This window comes from Panthera leo, chromosome E2, assembly GCF_018350215.1.
Source record: "Panthera leo isolate Ple1 chromosome E2, P.leo_Ple1_pat1.1, whole genome shotgun sequence".
NCBI lineage: Eukaryota > Metazoa > Chordata > Mammalia > Carnivora > Felidae > Panthera > Panthera leo.
Window position 1 is genome coordinate 17,832,383 of NC_056693.1, and position 16,767 is coordinate 17,849,149.

At 56.2% G+C, this 16,767-nt stretch overlaps 5 protein-coding genes across 10 annotated transcripts; 3 read left to right on the forward strand and 2 right to left on the reverse strand.

The window, feature by feature from the left end:
* The first annotated feature begins 664 nt into the window (after positions 1–664).
* HSPB6 (heat shock protein family B (small) member 6) lies at positions 665–3,222 on the forward strand. The gene is made up of 3 exons (XM_042919157.1): positions 665–864; positions 1,852–1,974; positions 2,088–3,222. The coding sequence occupies exons 1-3, from the start codon at positions 682–684 to the stop codon at positions 2,265–2,267; spliced, it is 486 nt and encodes a 161-aa protein (XP_042775091.1). The 5' UTR covers positions 665–681; the 3' UTR covers positions 2,268–3,222.
* A 56-nt stretch (positions 3,223–3,278) lies between these two features.
* LIN37 (lin-37 DREAM MuvB core complex component) lies at positions 3,279–8,716 on the reverse strand. Of its 2 annotated transcripts, none has more exons than XM_042919136.1 (9): positions 8,362–8,716; positions 5,324–5,399; positions 5,113–5,163; positions 4,767–4,796; positions 4,600–4,685; positions 4,348–4,514; positions 3,661–3,801; positions 3,500–3,573; positions 3,279–3,415 (listed from the first exon to the last, which is right to left on the reverse strand). In XM_042919136.1, the coding sequence occupies exons 1-9, from the start codon at positions 8,393–8,395 to the stop codon at positions 3,334–3,336; spliced, it is 741 nt and encodes a 246-aa protein (XP_042775070.1). In that variant the 5' UTR covers positions 8,396–8,716; the 3' UTR covers positions 3,279–3,333. The 2 variants fall into 2 exon arrangements, with proteins under 2 accessions (XP_042775070.1, XP_042775069.1); XM_042919135.1 differs by having other exon boundaries at positions 5,113–5,166.
* Positions 8,717–9,915: 1,199 nt separating this feature from the next.
* PSENEN (presenilin enhancer, gamma-secretase subunit) lies at positions 9,916–11,347 on the reverse strand. Of its 2 annotated transcripts, none has more exons than XM_042919158.1 (4): positions 11,194–11,347; positions 10,902–11,059; positions 10,366–10,470; positions 9,916–10,206 (listed from the first exon to the last, which is right to left on the reverse strand). In XM_042919158.1, the coding sequence occupies exons 1-4, from the start codon at positions 11,232–11,234 to the stop codon at positions 10,067–10,069; spliced, it is 444 nt and encodes a 147-aa protein (XP_042775092.1). In that variant the 5' UTR covers positions 11,235–11,347; the 3' UTR covers positions 9,916–10,066. The 2 variants fall into 2 exon arrangements, with proteins under 2 accessions (XP_042775092.1, XP_042775093.1); XM_042919159.1 differs by having other exon boundaries at positions 10,902–10,993; positions 11,194–11,249.
* Positions 11,348–11,397: 50 nt separating this feature from the next.
* U2AF1L4 (U2 small nuclear RNA auxiliary factor 1 like 4) lies at positions 11,398–13,481 on the forward strand. 2 transcript variants are annotated; one of them, XR_006197159.1, is made up of 9 exons: positions 11,398–11,545; positions 11,692–11,779; positions 12,151–12,217; positions 12,300–12,349; positions 12,425–12,523; positions 12,689–12,822; positions 12,928–13,023; positions 13,124–13,272; positions 13,390–13,481. XR_006197159.1 is itself a non-coding variant. In XM_042919148.1 (8 exons), the coding sequence occupies exons 1-8, from the start codon at positions 11,502–11,504 to the stop codon at positions 13,472–13,474; spliced, it is 663 nt and encodes a 220-aa protein (XP_042775082.1). In that variant the 5' UTR covers positions 11,398–11,501; the 3' UTR covers positions 13,475–13,477. The 2 variants fall into 2 exon arrangements, 1 of the variants encoding a protein (XP_042775082.1); XM_042919148.1 differs by lacking the exon at positions 13,124–13,272 and having other exon boundaries at positions 13,390–13,477.
* A 400-nt stretch (positions 13,482–13,881) lies between these two features.
* Positions 13,882–16,415, forward strand: IGFLR1 (IGF like family receptor 1). 3 transcript variants are annotated; one of them, XM_042919108.1, is made up of 6 exons: positions 13,882–13,967; positions 14,169–14,182; positions 14,400–14,622; positions 15,089–15,273; positions 15,579–15,957; positions 16,041–16,415. In XM_042919108.1, exons 2-6 carry the CDS (start codon positions 14,171–14,173, stop codon positions 16,364–16,366), a joined length of 1,125 nt encoding a protein of 374 aa, XP_042775042.1. In that variant the 5' UTR covers positions 13,882–13,967; positions 14,169–14,170; the 3' UTR covers positions 16,367–16,415. The 3 variants fall into 3 exon arrangements, with proteins under 3 accessions (XP_042775042.1, XP_042775044.1, XP_042775043.1); XM_042919110.1 differs by lacking the exon at positions 14,169–14,182 and having other exon boundaries at positions 13,889–13,967; XM_042919109.1 differs by lacking the exons at positions 13,882–13,967; positions 14,169–14,182 and adding an exon at positions 14,187–14,279.
* Positions 16,416–16,767: the final 352 nt, after the last annotated feature.

A 16,767-nucleotide genomic window follows, 5' to 3' on the forward strand; every position in this document is an offset into this window, starting at 1 on the left:
TGCACTAAGTGCCAGGCCTGGGCTCCTAGCCGAAATGGTAGGATCAAAATGAGCTATTTCGGGCCCGGCGCGCGGCCCCTGGGGGGCCAGCCTGGACTGTTCGTGCCTGCGCCCTCTGGCTGCTGCTCACCTGGCAGACCCCACTACCCTGGGCACCCGAGGCTGAGTCAGAGGCCCAGAATTAGGCCTGGCTTGCCGGGGGGCTGGGCCCAAGGCCCTGTTGAGATGGGAGTAGGGTCTGTTTTGTGTCCTCCTGACAGCCTGGCTGGCTATCACATTCCCTGTACCCAAGAATCTGCTCCTAAGACCGCCATCTACGTCATCCCCGGAGCTGCCTGCGGGGCGGGAATGGATTAAAGGGACTGCGAACCGCGCGGTGGCCCTGGGTCCCAAATACCGTGCTGTTCTACCTACTCGGCAAGGCTGCGCCTCCTCAGCCTTAGTTTCCCCTTTGGGAAATTGGGGGATCACCTCTGGCATCCAGCAGGCGCTTAATAAATGGCCAAGTCATTGTTGGGCTTTCTAAATAAGGCTCTATTAATGGCCGGCGCTGGCCGCGGTCCCAGTGTCCCCGGGCGGCCCGCCGAGGGGCGGACACAAGGCGTACTATAAGAGCGGCTGCCGCGCACGCAGGGGCACTGCGGAGCCTAGGGGCGGCGGCGGCGGCGGCGGCGAAGCAGGATGGAGATCCCCGTGCCTGTGCAGCCGTCTTGGCTGCGCCGCGCCTCGGCCCCTTTGCCCGGGCGCCTCTTCGACCAGCGCTTCGGCGAGGGGCTGCTGGAGGCCGAGCTGGCTGCGCTCTGCCCCGCCACGCTGGCCCCCTACTACCTGCGCGCACCCAGCGTGGCGCTGCCTGCCGCCCAGGTGCCAGGCCTGGGGGAGGGCGGTAACCTGGCCACTTCCAAGGCTTGGGGCCCCGGTCATCCTGGGGGGGGGGGGTGTGTGTGTGTGAGGAATGCCCCCTGACTTTGAGCGGGGTGGAAAGTCCGGCCACTCAGAGGGGCTTCTAGAGTTGCCGTAGTATGGAATTTTAGCAGTCGGATTACTAAAGGGGGTGGGAGGTCCCTGACCCTCAGAGGAGGGGCTCAACTCTGAGGGGCTGGAATGGCTGAGTCACTGATAGGGTGCGGCGGTCACTCCGAGGGGGAGCGTTGGTGACTGAAGGAGACCGGTGATCCGGGGAAAAGGGGGCGCTCAGTCATTCTGAAGGGGGCGTGTGGGTTCCCAGGGACTCCTGAGGGGAAGGAATGTTTTGTCATTTTCGGGGAAGAGTTTGGAGACTGTATGTGGTGTCCCTCTGTCTCGAGACAGAGGAAGGGTCCTGTGACTTGAGAAAGGGGGGCCTGGCCACTCGGGGAAGTGGAGGATGAATACTGGTAACTGTTGAGGGCGTAAGCGGCCCCGTGACTCCAGTGGGAGGGTAAAGAGAAGACTCTGGAGGCTGGGGGAAGAGGCATCTTGGCAATTTCTGGTGGTGGTGGTGGGGAGGGGGTACAATAAAGGCACCAGGAGTTCTGAGAGGAAGGGGGCTGGGGACTCAGTGTCCAAAGGATACGCTGGCTATGGGTCCTTGACACTGGGGGAGGGGGCAGGGTTACCCTGTGAGAGCCGAGGTCCCTGACTTTGCCCAAGAGGGCCTCATCAGTCTGTGTGAGAGGAAAATCTGTGATTACAGGGGGAGGGGTGATCCCAGCTATTCCGGGTGAAGACATCCTTTGGGGCTAGGAGTGGGAAGGGAGACTGCCCAGTTCCGGAGGCCTGGGGCAAGGGCAGCCCCGGAACGGGCGGGGGGAGGGGCCTTGCTGGGTCCTGGGAGCCTCCCCCCCCGCCCTGACGATCGACTGTGCTTAGGTCCCGACGGAACCTGGGCATTTCTCGGTGCTGCTGGACGTGAAGCACTTTTCCCCAGAGGAAATCGCCGTCAAGGTGGTTGGCGACCACGTGGAGGTGCATGCGCGCCACGAAGAGCGCCCGGTGAGCCCGCTGGCGGGGGTGGGACCAGAATGCGTAGGCGGGACCCACCGGCCGGAGCGACAGGGCGTCTATAGGGAAAGGGCGGAGCCACTCAAATCTCGTTCTCTTTCCAGGATGAGCATGGATACATCGCACGCGAGTTCCACCGCCGCTACCGCTTGCCGCCTGGTGTGGACCCTGCCGCCGTGACGTCTGCGCTGTCTCCTGAGGGCGTCCTGTCCATCCAGGCCGCTCCCGCGACAGCCCAGGCGACGGCCCAGGCTCCACCGCCGCCGCAGGCTGCTGCCAAGTAGGCGGTCATGCCTGAACCCTGGGAGCCGCCTCTGGCCCCCTCTTTTAAAGCCGACCTGACTCCGCCCAGCCAGATGTCCTGAGCGCGCCAAAACCACCCACCCAATCTGGGATCCTACCCTGACCCTTCCCAACTAGGCTCTGCCCTGGTAACCTAGACCTTTCCACTGACGCTCCCACTCTCATACCCCCTCCAGCTTTCAACCCCCTGACACCTCCCTAGCTTCCAGGCCCTACAAGCACAACCCTTCAGCCTACAGTCTCCCAGCCCCACTGACCCCACTTTCTTGGCAGTATAAACCCACTCAAAATTCCCTCCTCTGCTTCCTTCTGACTCATCTGTTAAAACATCTCCAAATCCCATTTTGATCCTTTCCCCACTCTGACACTATGTTATGGTGTGGCCAGCCCTGCTCCCACCCTAGATCAGTCAAGCATAATCCCTCTCCACCCCTCAAATATCCCAGACTGCCCAGACCTCCCACCCCAGACCATCTAGGCCTGGTCCTCAAGACTCTGGATCCTTCCCCCTCGTTCCAACTGGACACTACTCCCCCTACCCATCTCGTGACTTGAAACCCCAGCCAGCCACCCCCAGACTCTTGAGCCCCTTTTCTGACCCCCACTCCTGGACACCTATTTCAGGCCAAGCAGGACCCTCAGCCTCAGACTGTACAGACACCCACCCCATCTCCCCAGATTCTGCACAGATATCCTAAGCCCCATCCCCAACTCTACCCAGAACCCCCCAGTCATTCTGTCTTAACCCCTAAGTCTCCAACCACATATCCCAGGCAATCCACCTTCCACACACCTCCCCTTATTCTCCAAGACCCAACCAAGCAGCCACTTTTTCTTCGGTTCCCCACAATCCTTCTCCCTCCTTGAATTCCCTGCCACCCCTGTCCCCTCATACTACCTAGGCCCACTCCCCGAATAAATGTGATAGAGCTGGTACCAACTGCTTTATGTCTGGGCTGGGAAGAATAGGCTGGAGCAAGCAGAGGCCAGTGTGAAGGTGTGAAGGAGGGGAATGTTTATTGGGGGGATGTGGGGAGCAGGGGAACATCACTGGCGCTCATACATCTCCCGTAGGATCTTCATGCTTTCTGAGTACCGAAGCTGGTTCCGATGAGATGCCTCCTTCCACCTGTGGTGGGGGTGGAGAAGCAGAGGGAGGACTCAGCAGTTGGGGCAGAGGCCATAGGGGTGCGAACAGGATGGGGATGCTCACCTCTGGCGGATGCGTTTCCAGCGCTGCATGTTGCGGTAGATGAGTGTGGATGGTGAGGGCTCAGGCTCGGAGGGCTGAGTGGACAGAGAAGCCAGGCTGGGTGGCCATGCCCGAGCCTCGTAACATATGCCCCATAGCCCTGGGTCAGTTTGCATACCCACCTCATCATCGGGGGTACCCTGGGTCTCAGGCTGCAGCGGGGATGGAATTCGGGACCTGCAAGCATCACCAGATGGCCCAGCGGCTGTGGGTGGAGGCAGCTTGTACACATCGCGACTCTTGCTGCTGGTGACCTCTGAACTCTGGGGACACAAGGGCCCCACCCCGGGCCCAAGAGAGTTAAAGGCCAGCACTATATACTTCACCCCTCCTGCCTCATCCAGTGACAATAGACATGGGGGTCTCACAGGGGCTTGTCTTAAGAGCCATGCCAAAGGAGTGTCTCCTGTCCAGTCCAGGGACCCCCCTCCACCTCTGCCCAGCCCAGGGACCCCCAGTTACTCCTGCTCAGCCCAACGACCCCCATCTTCTCCCCTAGGCCAGGTGGCTACACCTTTTTGCACTAAGGACCCCTGTTGAGCCCCCCAGCTTTTGGTCACATCTATCTGCCCAAGGGAGCCCTGTTCCCTCTCCCTCCTAGGCCAGGTAGCTGTGTCCGTCTGGTTTAGGGAGTTCCATCCATACTCTCAGCCAAAATGTTCATATCTGTGTGCCTCATCAGACCAGAAATCACTGAGGGACAGAGACCTGTGCCTGTCTATCCCACTAGCTTTGGGAGGACACCCTGTGGTTATCTATCTACCCACTGCCCCCCTGGCTGCCGGGAGGGGGCCCACCACACATCCAACCTCCTCATCCTCGGGCAGTGGGGGCAGTGGCGAGCTGGGTGAGCGTTCTCGCTCGCGCACTGAGGGGCTGTTGCGCATCCAGGCACGGCAGATTGGGTACAATGGTGTGTTCTCACTGAACTGAGCCAAGTCCACACTCCGGTCAAACAGCTTGATCACATATGTGTCTAGGGTGACGGGAGGGGAAGGTGTGTGAACATCCTCCCATAGCTCCCCATCATGGCCAGCCCTCTAGAGTCACCGCCTACTCACTGGATCGCTGCGGCCCTCCCTCAGCCAGCCCGTCATCCATCTCCCTCCTCTTCTTCCTCCGCTGGTGGGGGAAGCGGGCGGATGGTCTGTGTGGGGCAGGAGAACATCAGGACCAGGGCAGGGGCTGGAGACTTCTTGTCAGTTGGCTGGGGCCCCTGCCACCTTACCGTTTGCCAGTAGATGCAATGGAACAATCCCTGTGGGGAGACACAAGATGTCAGCAGGTGACTCTAAAACAAATGACTGCTTAAAACCCCAAAAGGTACCCTGGGGAGACTGAGACGTTCACAGGGACCCCACCGAACTCTTAGGCCCTGCATCCCACCCACGCCTCCAGGGCTGGAAGTGCCAACCATAAGGAAACCTAAGCTTCTGCTGCCACAGGGTCTCTGTACATGCAGGGTGGTCAGGACTGCGGTGGAGGAAGTGTGGGGCAGAGTGGTCAGAGCCTGGATGAAGAAGGAAGTTATCCAGCACAAGCCCTCAGATACAGATCCCATTAACAAAACTTACTTGTTGTGGGTGTCCGAGGAGGTTTTCCCAGCTTCCTCCTCCAGGCGCTCCCTGCTAGTGGAAGAGAACTGTGGGCTCAGGGTTCCCAGGGGCAAGTGGGAAGGCACCAAGTAGCTTTTCCATTGGGCCCCTTCCTCCCTAAGCCAGCCTCTGGGGTCCTACCCAGATCCACCCAGGACGACCCATAACCCCTGCTGGGCTAGGTCCCAACCTGTCCATGTGACTCTTCTCCAGCAGACACTGCAGGACAGCATCAAGTTGGTTCCGGGCCTTGGCCATCTCCAACTCTGGGGAAGAAGATACCAACCAGGAGTCGGTTCTAAGGCCCATCGCAGGTGGGCAGCCAACTAGGCTGAAGGACATCCACATCTAAGCCTACGGCCGGGCCCAGGCACATTGGGCGGTGCAGTGGGCAAAGACAACTGACGTGATGAGCAAGAGCTCTGGGTTCCAGGGTTGTCCCACATGCTCATGTGTGACCAAACGCAAGTCACCTTACCTCACTGAGCCTGTTTCCTCAACTTGAAAATAGGTCTCCCAATGATACCTATCTGCAAGGACCGTTTGAGGTTTAAATAAACCTATGTTGGGGCACCTGGGTGGCTCAGTTGGTTAAGTGTCCAACTTGGGCTCAGCTCATGATCTCCCTGTTCCTGAGTTCAAGCCCCGTGTCGGGCTCAGTACTCACAGCTCAGAGCCTGGAGACTGCTTCAGATCCTGTGTCTCCCTCTCTTTCTCTGCCCCTCCCCCACTTGTGCTCTGTCTCTCTCTCAAAAATAAAATGTTAAATTTTTTTTTAAACAAACCTATGTTATATATGAACCTCTTAGCAAGATGCAATTACAATAAGATGTACAGAGTACTTATTATGTGCCAAGAATTGTCCCAAGCACATTACACGTATTAACCCTTTAAATTCTCACAATAACTCTGGCAGGTAGATAGGATTGTCCCCATCTTATGGATGATGAAACTGAGGCACAGACAAGTTAGGCTAGGAAATTGCAGGACTGAGGATTTGCACTCAGGCACTCCACAGATGAAGTTATAAGGCGGAGACTCAAACTGGGTGCAGAATCTAGCTCCCAGATGTGGTCTGTTTGGCTGAGGCAGTGGTGTTATTTTAAATCTGAACTGAATCTAAATGGACAACATGTAATAATTGAGAGACTGCACCTAAAATATCCATTTTTGGCTCCCCCCCTGCCCCGCTCGAAATGAGATATGGGCCTACCTTCCTGCATTCCTGGCTCTGTTGGCCTCTGTGTTTGCCTCCTCTCGTCATAGAACTTAAAGAGGTGATGATGTTATAAATATTCTCCTCTCGCCTTTGTGGGGTGTTTGCTCTCGTTCCAACCAGTACCTAGCATCACTCTAGTCCAGGGCTCAAAGCCTGGAAGGACGCTTGGGGACATGCTTTGCCAGCCCTGGGATGAAAGAGGCAGGGATTCCCAACAGCATGGAGGAGAGGCAGGGTGGGGGTGAAGGGCTGCAGGCAGCTGAGATTCTAACAGAGAGCCCTGGACAAGAGCCCAGGTATAAATCATACATACCCACATCTCTTTCCCTAGGCCCTGCTTCTCTCCTGAACCTCAGACCTTGGGATCCCATGGTCTCCTGGATACCTCCCCCTGGACATCCCCTAGGCCCCTCCCATCTACTGGGTCCACACTGGCCTAGTGTCTCTCTAAACTTTACCACTTTTCCTGGGCCCCCATCTCTGGGGTAGCCCCACTCCCCCAGTCCTTCACTGGGCCTCATAATAGACACCTCTCACTCATCCTCCTCCACCCCAGCTCACCAACCCCATGGCCTGTCCACTTGGCCTCCTGAGTATCTCTCTGCTCTCTCCCTATCCTGGTTCTCTCCCTTCCCCCAGGCTCCCAGCCTCAATCTCCTCCTCTGACCTACCCTGCACAACGTGGCCAGGAGACTCTTTGGAAAACCAAACCCACCCTGATCCTCCCCTGCATAGAATAGTCCACCACTCCGTAGTTCCCCAGGACTGAGTCTGAACTCTTTGGCCGGGTGTTCACAGGCCTCCAATGACCCTGCCTGCCCCCCGCCCCCACCATCATCTGTAGTCAGGCCGTTATATTATACTCTTCCACTCATGATTTTTTTTTTTTTTTTTTTGGAATTTGGGGGAGATCTTTATTAACTCACTCCTCAGTTCAAAACCCTCCTTTGGCTTCCCATTTCCCTCAGAACAAAAGCCAAAGTCCTAACTTGGATCCACAAGAACTGTCCTCCTCCCTCTCCCTGTTTGCCATCATCTCACACTCTCCACCTGACTCTCTCTGCTCCAGACACACTGGCCTCTCTGCTGGGCCTTGAACGTGGCAGATGAGTCTTCCACCTCAGGACCTTTTCAGAGCTATTTCCTACATCTGATTTGCTGTTCCCTCATCTGTCCTCACTCCTTCTTTTTTTTTTTTTTTTTAATTATTTATTTTTGAGAAAGAGGAAGAGACAGAGAGAAAGAGAAAGAGAATGAATGAATTCTAAGCAGGATCCAGGCTCTGGGCTGTCAGTACAGAGCTGGACGTGGGGCAGGAACTCATGAACCCTGAGATCATGACCTGAGCTGAAGTCACAGGGCTCAACGGACTGAGCCACTCAGGTGCCCCACCTTGCCTCACTCCTGATCTTACCTTCTCCTGTTTCGTTTTATTAGAACTTATACCATCTAACACCCTACAAATCATTTTGCTTTTTGGGGGGTCTGGATTCCATGCCTCTCCCACCACCCTCATTAACATGCCAGTCCTGGGTTCCCATCAGCTCAGACGCAACCCAAAATGACTTCCTCTCTCTCAGCTTCGGTTTCCCAGTCTACCACATTTCCTGCTTCCTAGGATTACTGGGATACAGGGACCGGGAGGATTAAATGCTTCTCTGTACTTCAAGTGCTGAGCACAATGCTTGACTCATGACCACTGCTGGAAATGGGGAAACCGAGGCAGAGGCAAGAAGTGTCCTTTTCATTGTCACACGTCTCAGGATCCCCGGGTCTTACTGTACCACACGGTCTGAGCCACCACCATTCAATCTCAACGCTACCTTCAACACAGACCGGGAGGGTATGAAGATGGCAAGAATCGTTCAATGCCTGACATGGCGATAGTCAGGTGGGCGGCAGGAAGAAGTCGCGTGGTCCGTCTGATCGCGACAATCTTATCTATCGGGACTCCCATACCCTGATGGGTCCGGTGCTCCCCTACAGGCCCCCTACCTCGGGGTCCTCACCTGATTTCTCCACTTTCACCTTCACCGGAAACATGGCTTGGGTCTGAGGTGTGGCTAGCTGGGTCAGAGGAGGCCAAAGAGCCCCGGGTCATAAATGGAGGCCGAAGACTGACGGGAAGAGGTCAAAGATAAGCTTTGTGTGCGACCAGTCCTCCGCGCTGAGCAGTGTCCGGCGGCGACCGCCACTACAGCCGCCACCTCCTCTGTTTCCCTTCTGTGGGCGGGTCCCTTTGGCAATTGCTTGTTCCCATTTGGCAGTGCCACCGTCGATCTCGTCCCTGACCAATTGACACCGCTGCCATCTGCTCCCAGCTGTAAGTCCCACCTTTCTGAGGCCCCGTTTCCGGAAACAAAGCAACGGCATCCCGGGGTGCTTCCTGGGAGGTGTAGTTCTACGTCCGAGACACAGCCAGGGTAACAACGCCTGCGCCGCGCGAGGCACGGTGGGAGACGTAGGATCAGGGCTGCGTGAGGTTTCTTGGAACTTGTAGTGTTAGGCGCTTTGAGGAAAACCAATTTAGCTATTACCAAGATTTATCTAACCGTAGGAGTCCTTCTTGTCCCCGAGAAGAAGACAAGTCTGGAGTTAGGCCGGGTTCAACCTCACTGAGCCCTCGCCAGGTGCCAGCTACCTGTTAATCTCTCCTCAGGAGCAACCATTTACTTAGCAAATATTTATTAGCGTGCCAGGCACTCTTCTAGGCACTGGGGACACTGCACAGAACAAAACCGACAAAAATTCCTGCCGTAATAGAGCTTATATTTCAGAGGATGTAAGATTACAAGAAAGAAGTAAAACAGTTTAAAAGAAATGTAATAAAAGAAAGAATACAACCTCAAGGCACTTAGGGAGTACCAACGTTACGGATTGAAATTTTAAGTAGGACGGTCAAGGAAGCCTTCTCTGATAAAGCTCTTGGCTATGTTTATTGCTGCAGACAACATCTCCTTCAGAAAATGGGAAACTTCATTTACCACAGATGCTTTGGGTCTGATAAATTCTAAGAGGTAGTATTGATATCCACATTTCTTAAAAAAAAAAAATTTTTTTTTAATGTTTTATTTTTGAGAGAAAGATAGAGACAGAGCATGAACAGGGGAGGGCAGAGAGAGAGGGAGACACAAAATCCAAAGTAGGTTCCAGGCTCTGAGCTGTTAGCACAGAGCCTGATGGAGGGCTCGAACTCATGAACAGTGAGATCATGACCTGAGCCGAAGTTGGACACCTAACCTACTGAGCCACCCAGGTGCCCCAGTATCCACATTTCTGATGAGAGTACTGAGGCCAAGTGGGAAAGTAGAGTTTTCAAATTCACACCCCCCCCCCAGGACAGGATAGCAGCCCCTAGTAAAGGAAGCATTGTTTCTTTCTTATTCTGCATCTGTAAAATAGGGTTCCTGAGCAGGAAAATTCCTATTTCAGAGGGTTCATAGAGTGAAGGATTGCACTACTGTGTGAAGCACTAAGCCTGGCACAAAGTGAGCATTCAATACACGTTTCTGAATATTAATAACCATTTTATGCTTCAACCTCCAAAAGATCCAGGAAGTCAATACAGAGAATTAGAGTCCTTTATTGGGGGATGTCAGCAAAGAACACAGGAGATGGGAACAAGTCTTAGGGGCTTGAGAGGGGCTTAGAGTAGAGGAGCCCATCCTGGGAGAATGAGAGAATGAGCAAGTCCCAGGCCTGTGTAGGAAGCTATCAGGGGGTACCTAGGGGTATGGTGAAGGAGAGATAGTCACCAAGGGCGCCCCAACGGGGCCGGTAGATCTGGAAGATGGTGATCCAGGTTGTGAGTACAATCACCCAGAAGAGGAAGCCCACAGCTGAGCGCCAGACATCTGTCAGAAGGAACAGGAATGGGTAAGGTTGGCCTCCAACTGCCCTCTGGTCTCCCCCAGACTGGCCCTCTCTTCTCTTTGGGAGCCCCAGAATTCTGAAACCTCCATCATTCCCTCTGGACACCCAATGGCCTCCCTTCATCTGTGTCCTAGACTCACAGCCTTTGATTTGGCTCTGCTCTGTGTACGCCGGGACTAGGAACGCCTCTCGGAAGAACCAGAAGATGTTGACCAACCAGAGAAAAGGCAGGAAAGCAAAGCCACCTAAGAGAAAACAAAACAAAACAACAACAACAACAAAACTGTAACAAAAAGCAATGACATTCACCCCCGCCCCAAACTTCTACATAGAGGACAGAAGGCCCTCTCCCATGTCCAAGTTCAAATGGAGATCTCTATCAGAGATTTAGGAATTCTGGCTCCTCCCTGTGACCCAAAAATCTGACTCCTCAATCATCTATTTCTCAGGACCCAGAATCCAGCCCCACAGCTCCCCCCCCCCCCAACCCCGTCTCTTGGGACCCAAAAGTTGAGGCCACAGCTTCCTCTTTCCTCAGGTCTCAGACCCTTCCCTCAGACCCAGGAGTCCGCAACTAAGACCCAAGAATCCAAGTCCCCGGGTCCTCTTCCGTCGGGTGCTCTAGTCCTGTCCCGGTCCCCTCTCTTCTCCTGGGACTCTAGGAATCGGCCCTTACCCAGGTAGTACTTCCGGCACAGATTTAGCTTCTCCTCGTTGGACACCCGCTCCAAGTTCATAGTTGCGCTGAGGCGGAGTCGTCCCGAGGGTCTGTAAGGGCAAGAGCCGAGCCTTGACCCCAGGTGACAGGTGCAGGGATCGCGAACAACCACGCCCCTATTACGACAAAACGGAGATAAAACTGAAGGATGGGTTTGCTGAAAGAAGGGTACTCCGGCCCCCACCAGCAAGCTGACAGGGTTGAACGCTCTTCACGTCTATTGGGGTACGCGAAACGACCCCCAACTCACCAGTGGAACCTATTTCCTCCGCTTGGAAGCCTTTGCCACATTCAACTCCGGACGTTTGCGCGAGATACCGCAAGTATCTCTGGAGTTTGTAGTCTTTTTCAGCGAGGCAACGCTGCACGCATGCGCCTTCGGGGAACTCCGGGAGGCGGTGATTTTGCGGGGAGGGCGCAGGTCTCCAACACGCAAGCGCAGCAGACGGTCTAGGAGCGCGTGCGGTGGAGGGAGGCAGCGACAAACTACACTTCCCAATGCTCTAAAGCAACGGAAATGACGTAAAGAGCCGACTGAGTTGGAGGGTTCGAGTAAAAATGGCTGAATATTTAGCTTCGATATTCGGGACTGAGAAGGACAAGTGAGAACGGGCGCAGGGAGTGGCCCCCTGCGGGGACCGGGGCCGGGACATTTGGTTCCCTGGTGGCTGGGAGGCGTTGGGCGGTGTTTCTGGGGTGTCCGGCCTCCCCGGCCCTCGGTTCACCTCTGTCTTTGCACCTCTTCCAGGGTTAACTGCTCTTTTTACTTTAAGATCGGGGCCTGCCGGCACGGGGACCGGTGCTCCCGGCTTCACAACAAACCGACTTTCAGCCAGGTGAGACCCGGCACGGAGCCTTGAGGGTTAACGCCTCCCAGCCATTCCCCTTCTGTTGTCCATCATCACGAGGTCCCGCCTTTTCCGGATTTCAAAGGCCCACCTTACCACCGGCTTTTTTCCTGTCGGGCCTCTGCGGGTTCCTCCCCTTCCCTCAGGTCCCTCTCGCCACGCCCCCGTACTTACGAACTACACTGCTGGGCTGTCCCTGACTGCTAGGTTTCTCTTCTGGTTTCCTTAAGCGCAAGCATCGCTGATGCGCTCAATCAAGGTGCTTAGGCTTCTTCTCTGTTGCCTGGTCTCAGCCCCAACCTTCATACCCCACCCCTTTGCATGAGCTCAGGCCCCCGCCCCCTTTAAATTCTGTTCAGACCATAGTGCTGCTCAACCTGTACCGGAATCCACAGAACACCGCCCAAACCGCAGACGGATCACACTGTGAGTGAGGGGCCGGTCTTGGGGGCAGGGCAGACAGACCCCGGCAGGCCACCCCCTGATTTCATCCTGCCCCCTCCTCCAGGTCACGTGAGCGACGTGGAGGTGCAAGAACACTATGATAACTTCTTCGAGGTGAGGGTTGGCAAGGGATGGGTTGAGTCTCCTGTGGGCCAGGAGCTCAGCTGAATGCCTCCTGATCTTCCGCAGGAGGTGTTCACGGAGCTGCAGGAGAAGTACGGGGAGATTGAAGAGATGAATGTGTGCGACAACCTGGGGGACCACCTCGTGGGCAATGTCTACGTCAAGGTGTCTGCTTTCCCCCCAATAGAGCCTACAGGTGGAGGCATTTCAGTGTCACCACTGAAGCCTCACAGCTTGAGGTCCATCACCAAATCCAGCCCAGCCCCAGAGCTGCTAACTGATTCCCTAAAGACTTCTGAGTTTGCCAGCCCTGATCGATTTTTCCCTTAGTTTCGGCGTGAGGAGGATGCAGAGCGGGCAGTGGCTGAACTCAATAACCGCTGGTTCAATGGGCAGGCAGTGCATGCTGAGCTGTCTCCTGTCACCGACTTCCGGGAGTCGTGCTGTCGGCAATACGAGATGGGGTATGGTAGTACGGGGGTGGGATGGGCACCAGGAGTTCCAGACTCCTGTGTGTTGGGAAGCTGTCATCGACGGCAGCGTCCTCCATCCATCTATCCCCTACCCAGGGAATGTACCCGGGGTGGCTTCTGCAACTTCATGCACCTTCGGCCCATCTCCCGGAATCTTCGACGTCAGCTGTATGGGCGAGGACCCAGGCGCAGGTACCTCAGGATCAGCTTGTCAGGATGTCTCATACCCTAAGGCCTTTGTACCCTGGGATGGACCTTATCCTATGTCCCCATAACAGCGTGTCTCTTTTAGATCCTAAGACTAGTTCTGAGCATCATCCCAGGACCAGCGCCTAAATCTCAACCCCAAAACCAGCTGGAACTCCAAACCCCCAAACCCAAGACCAGTCTGGATCTCCAATCCAGAGATCAGTTCCTGAGCACCTGTCCTGATACCACTCAGTAACTCTAGTTATTTCATCACCTGCCCTGCCCTACCCCAGAACTGAGAGGCAGGCCTGGGGAAGTGTGCAACATTTTTCACAGCTCTAACCCTCATCTCTCCTCTCCTGTTCCCAGGTCACCCCCAAGGTCCCATACTGGTCACCGCCCCCGAGAAAGAAACCGAAGACGTTCCCCAGACCACCGGCATGGCCGCTTCTGAGACCCTGGCTCCCTTGACCTCCACCCCTGACAGGCATAAATGTTCCTGGCCAGAACACCTCCTGAAAGCTTCCTTACCTCCCCAGCGCCGTCTTCCCCAGGCTCCGGGGCTCCGTGATGTTAATCTGTTAAACACAGGGACCTTCCTTTACCACCCTTCCCCTAATAAAGTTCTGTATTGAGGGTTTAGAACCTGTTAGCTTGAGCCTAGCTGTGGGCTGGAGTTTCCTTCCACCCCCGCATCTCCTGACGAAAAGGGGAAGCGGGCTGGGCTCTGGCCACAACTTCAGCTGAAGAACTTCCAGCAACAGGTGGGAAAGCAGCAGGCTCCGGGCCCAAGGCTCTAGAAACCCCTCAGTGGGACCCGTAGCAGTGGGGACGCTTTTGTGCTGGGAACTTCAGGACATTTCTCGAAGGCTTCTCAAGGGGGAGGTGCCTGATTGTGGCAGGTTGGAGGATTCCCAGCCCGGAGGAGATTGGGGTTAGGAGCTAAGGTAAGGCCCCTGGGAGTTGAGTGGGAGTCTCCAGAGGGTGAGGTCCGGGTGCTCCATGCCAGCTCCCCTGAGGTGGGAGTTCGCGATACCTAATAGTTAAGCTTACTGTATGCTAGGTGCTGTTCTAAGCAGTTTACTTCTAGTAATGGTTTTAAGTCTTCGAAATAAACCTTTGAGACAGGTACTGTTCTCCTGTTTTAGGGATGAGAAAAGAGGTAAGGAAGATGGCAGCGGTGGGATATGAATCCACTCTGTGGTTCCTGAGTCCTCATTCTAGCAATCTAGAGGCCTTGGTGGTCCTTCTAATAACGGGTCAGGAGCTGGACTAGGGGCTGGGGGGGTGGGGGGTAGGTTCCCCGTCTTCCAAAACGGTTTGGGTATCCCAAGCCCCCACATCACTGCTTCCTTCTTCTGCCCTGGTTTCCTGGAAAGTGTGACAGAGGCGCTGTGGCCGGAAGTTCTGTGGTCATGGCCCCCCAGGCTACAGACCCCGCCCGGATGGGGCCCCTACGCCGCCTCCTGACTGCGGCACTACTTCTGGCTCAGGCTGCGCCTCAGGAGGCCTCCCAGCACTGCGGGCGCCTAGAGTACTGGAACCCTGATAACCGGTGCTGCAGCAGCTGCCTGCAGCGCTTTGGGCCGCCCCCCTGCCCGGGTGAGGAGCAGGGGCCGGGGTATGAGGGCGGAGCCAGGAGGTGATAAGGAGATGGGGAAGGGACGAGGTCTGTGGATTATTGTGAGGCTTCCTTCTGCGTGGGGGCGGCCGGCCCTATGCAGATAAGACGGCAGGGGCGCTGAGCCTGTGACGGAAGGGATGGTATGGGTTACGTTAGTGCCAAGGCGAAGTGGTCCTGCCAGTGAGAGGGGCCGAATCTCGGCGGTGTTCAGAGGGTGGGCTGTGTGGCTAAATCGGGAGTGGGTGGGACTTGGTGCCGAAGCGGGGCGGGGCCTGTGTAGAGAGGGTCTTGAGCCTGCTTGGCCAGTGCGGGGAGGGTGGCACGTCCACTGATAGGGTGGGTGAGTCGAGTACAAGGTCGGGATAGGACAAAGGGGAAAAGGGAGTCGTTAGTGCAGAAGAGGAGGGGCTGGGCAGCCACACGTGAGACTTTGTTTCCCACCAGACTACGAGTTTTCGGAAAACTGCGGATTCAATGATTTTGCCGATCACGTGACATACCCCTTCAAAGAGTGTCCCTTTGGGCAGTGCAACCCCGACAATGCGGAGCTATGTAGCCCTTGTGGCGCCGGAGCCACGGCCCCCGCTCCCGCAGGGAGCAGGAGCGGAACCCAGCGTCGCTGCAGAGAGGTGCGGGTAGGCCCCGGAGGGCCTGGGAAGGGGTGCAGCCTGTCGGATGCGGGACAGGGGCTGGGGGGAGTGGTTTTGGGGTTAGGTGGGCGGGGTCTGGACTAAGGGAGGGAGTGTAGTCCCACTGAAGAGAATAATAGGGTTGGGGGAATAGTAGTATCAGGAGACCTACCTGGGTTAGGGGGTGGGTCGCTGGCTCAGGTAGGGATTTGGTCCCACTGAGGGATATAAGGATGGGAGGTTCAGGCTGAGGGGGGCAGAAGTGGGTGGGGCACGCCTCCAGCTTTACTCCAACCTATTTGCAGAAGCCGGTCCCTCCCAAGGAGCCCTGTCCTCTCAAGTCTGGGAAACCCAGAGTCTATAGCTCCCAGGAGCCCAGCCCATCAGCGATTTCCAGTGTCTCCTGGACACCTGAGCGCAACGTCACTCAGCAGGCCTTGCCGAATTTTGCCCTGCCAGTGGTGCTGGTTCTCATGGTGCTGGTTCTGCTGGTGACCTCAGCAGTGATCCTTCTGCTTGCCCAGCGGTGTCACCGCCGGGCCAAAGTCCTCCATCCCTACCCCGGCTTGGTTTGTGGCGACACCAGTATCCATACGGTCTTCTCCTTGCCCTCGTCCTCTCCAGGCTCCCTGGAGGCATCAGACGCAGGGGAAAAGGTCTCTCTGGTTCCACTCCTGGGCAGAGGTTAGTCGGGGACGTGCCAGGGAGGGAAAAGGTGGACTAGAAGATTGCCCTTCCTCTTCCTCACCCCTCCATTTGTCTCCCAGAACTGCCGAGTCTGGCATCACAGCCCCTGTCTCGCCTCCTGGATGAGCTGGAGGTGCTGGAGGAGCTGATAGTGCTGCTGGATCCTGAACCTGGGCCAGGTGGGGGGATGGCACGCGGCACCACGAGACACCTGGCGGCGAGGTACGGAGTGCCCGCTGCCTGGTCCACCTTTGCCTACTCACTGCGACCCAGTCGCTCGCCACTGCGGGCCCTGATCGAGATGGTGGTGGCAAGGGAGCCCTCTGCTTCTCTGGGGCAGTTTGGCACACACCTGGCCCAGCTGGGGCGGGCAGATGCGCTGCAGGTGCTGTCCAAACTTGGCTGATCTGGGGCTTGTTCGGCCTCCTCCTCAATAAAGTTTCCCATGAATTGCCTGCTGCCTCTGGGCCTCATTAAGGTGCCCTTTTGAAATACGGTCTTAACTGGGCCAAGACCCAACGGGAATCCCCTCATTCCACCACGCGCAACTAGACCAGACGTGGGAGCCGGCCTCGTGCCTCTGGGCACCCGTGGTCCCGAGAAATGGCCCCGCTACCCTGGGGAGAGCTCATTCACAGGGGCCCAGCCAGATTCTAACTGGGAATATGTTGAACGTTTGTTGCTCCGAAGCCTTAACAGACCCTCACAATTTACTTGTAATTCTGAGTGATAGCCTCACCCTTCTATGGAGGCTGACGGGCTTCCCGGGCTAAGGCATGGCGAAACGGGAGCTCCTCCGTGCCCCCA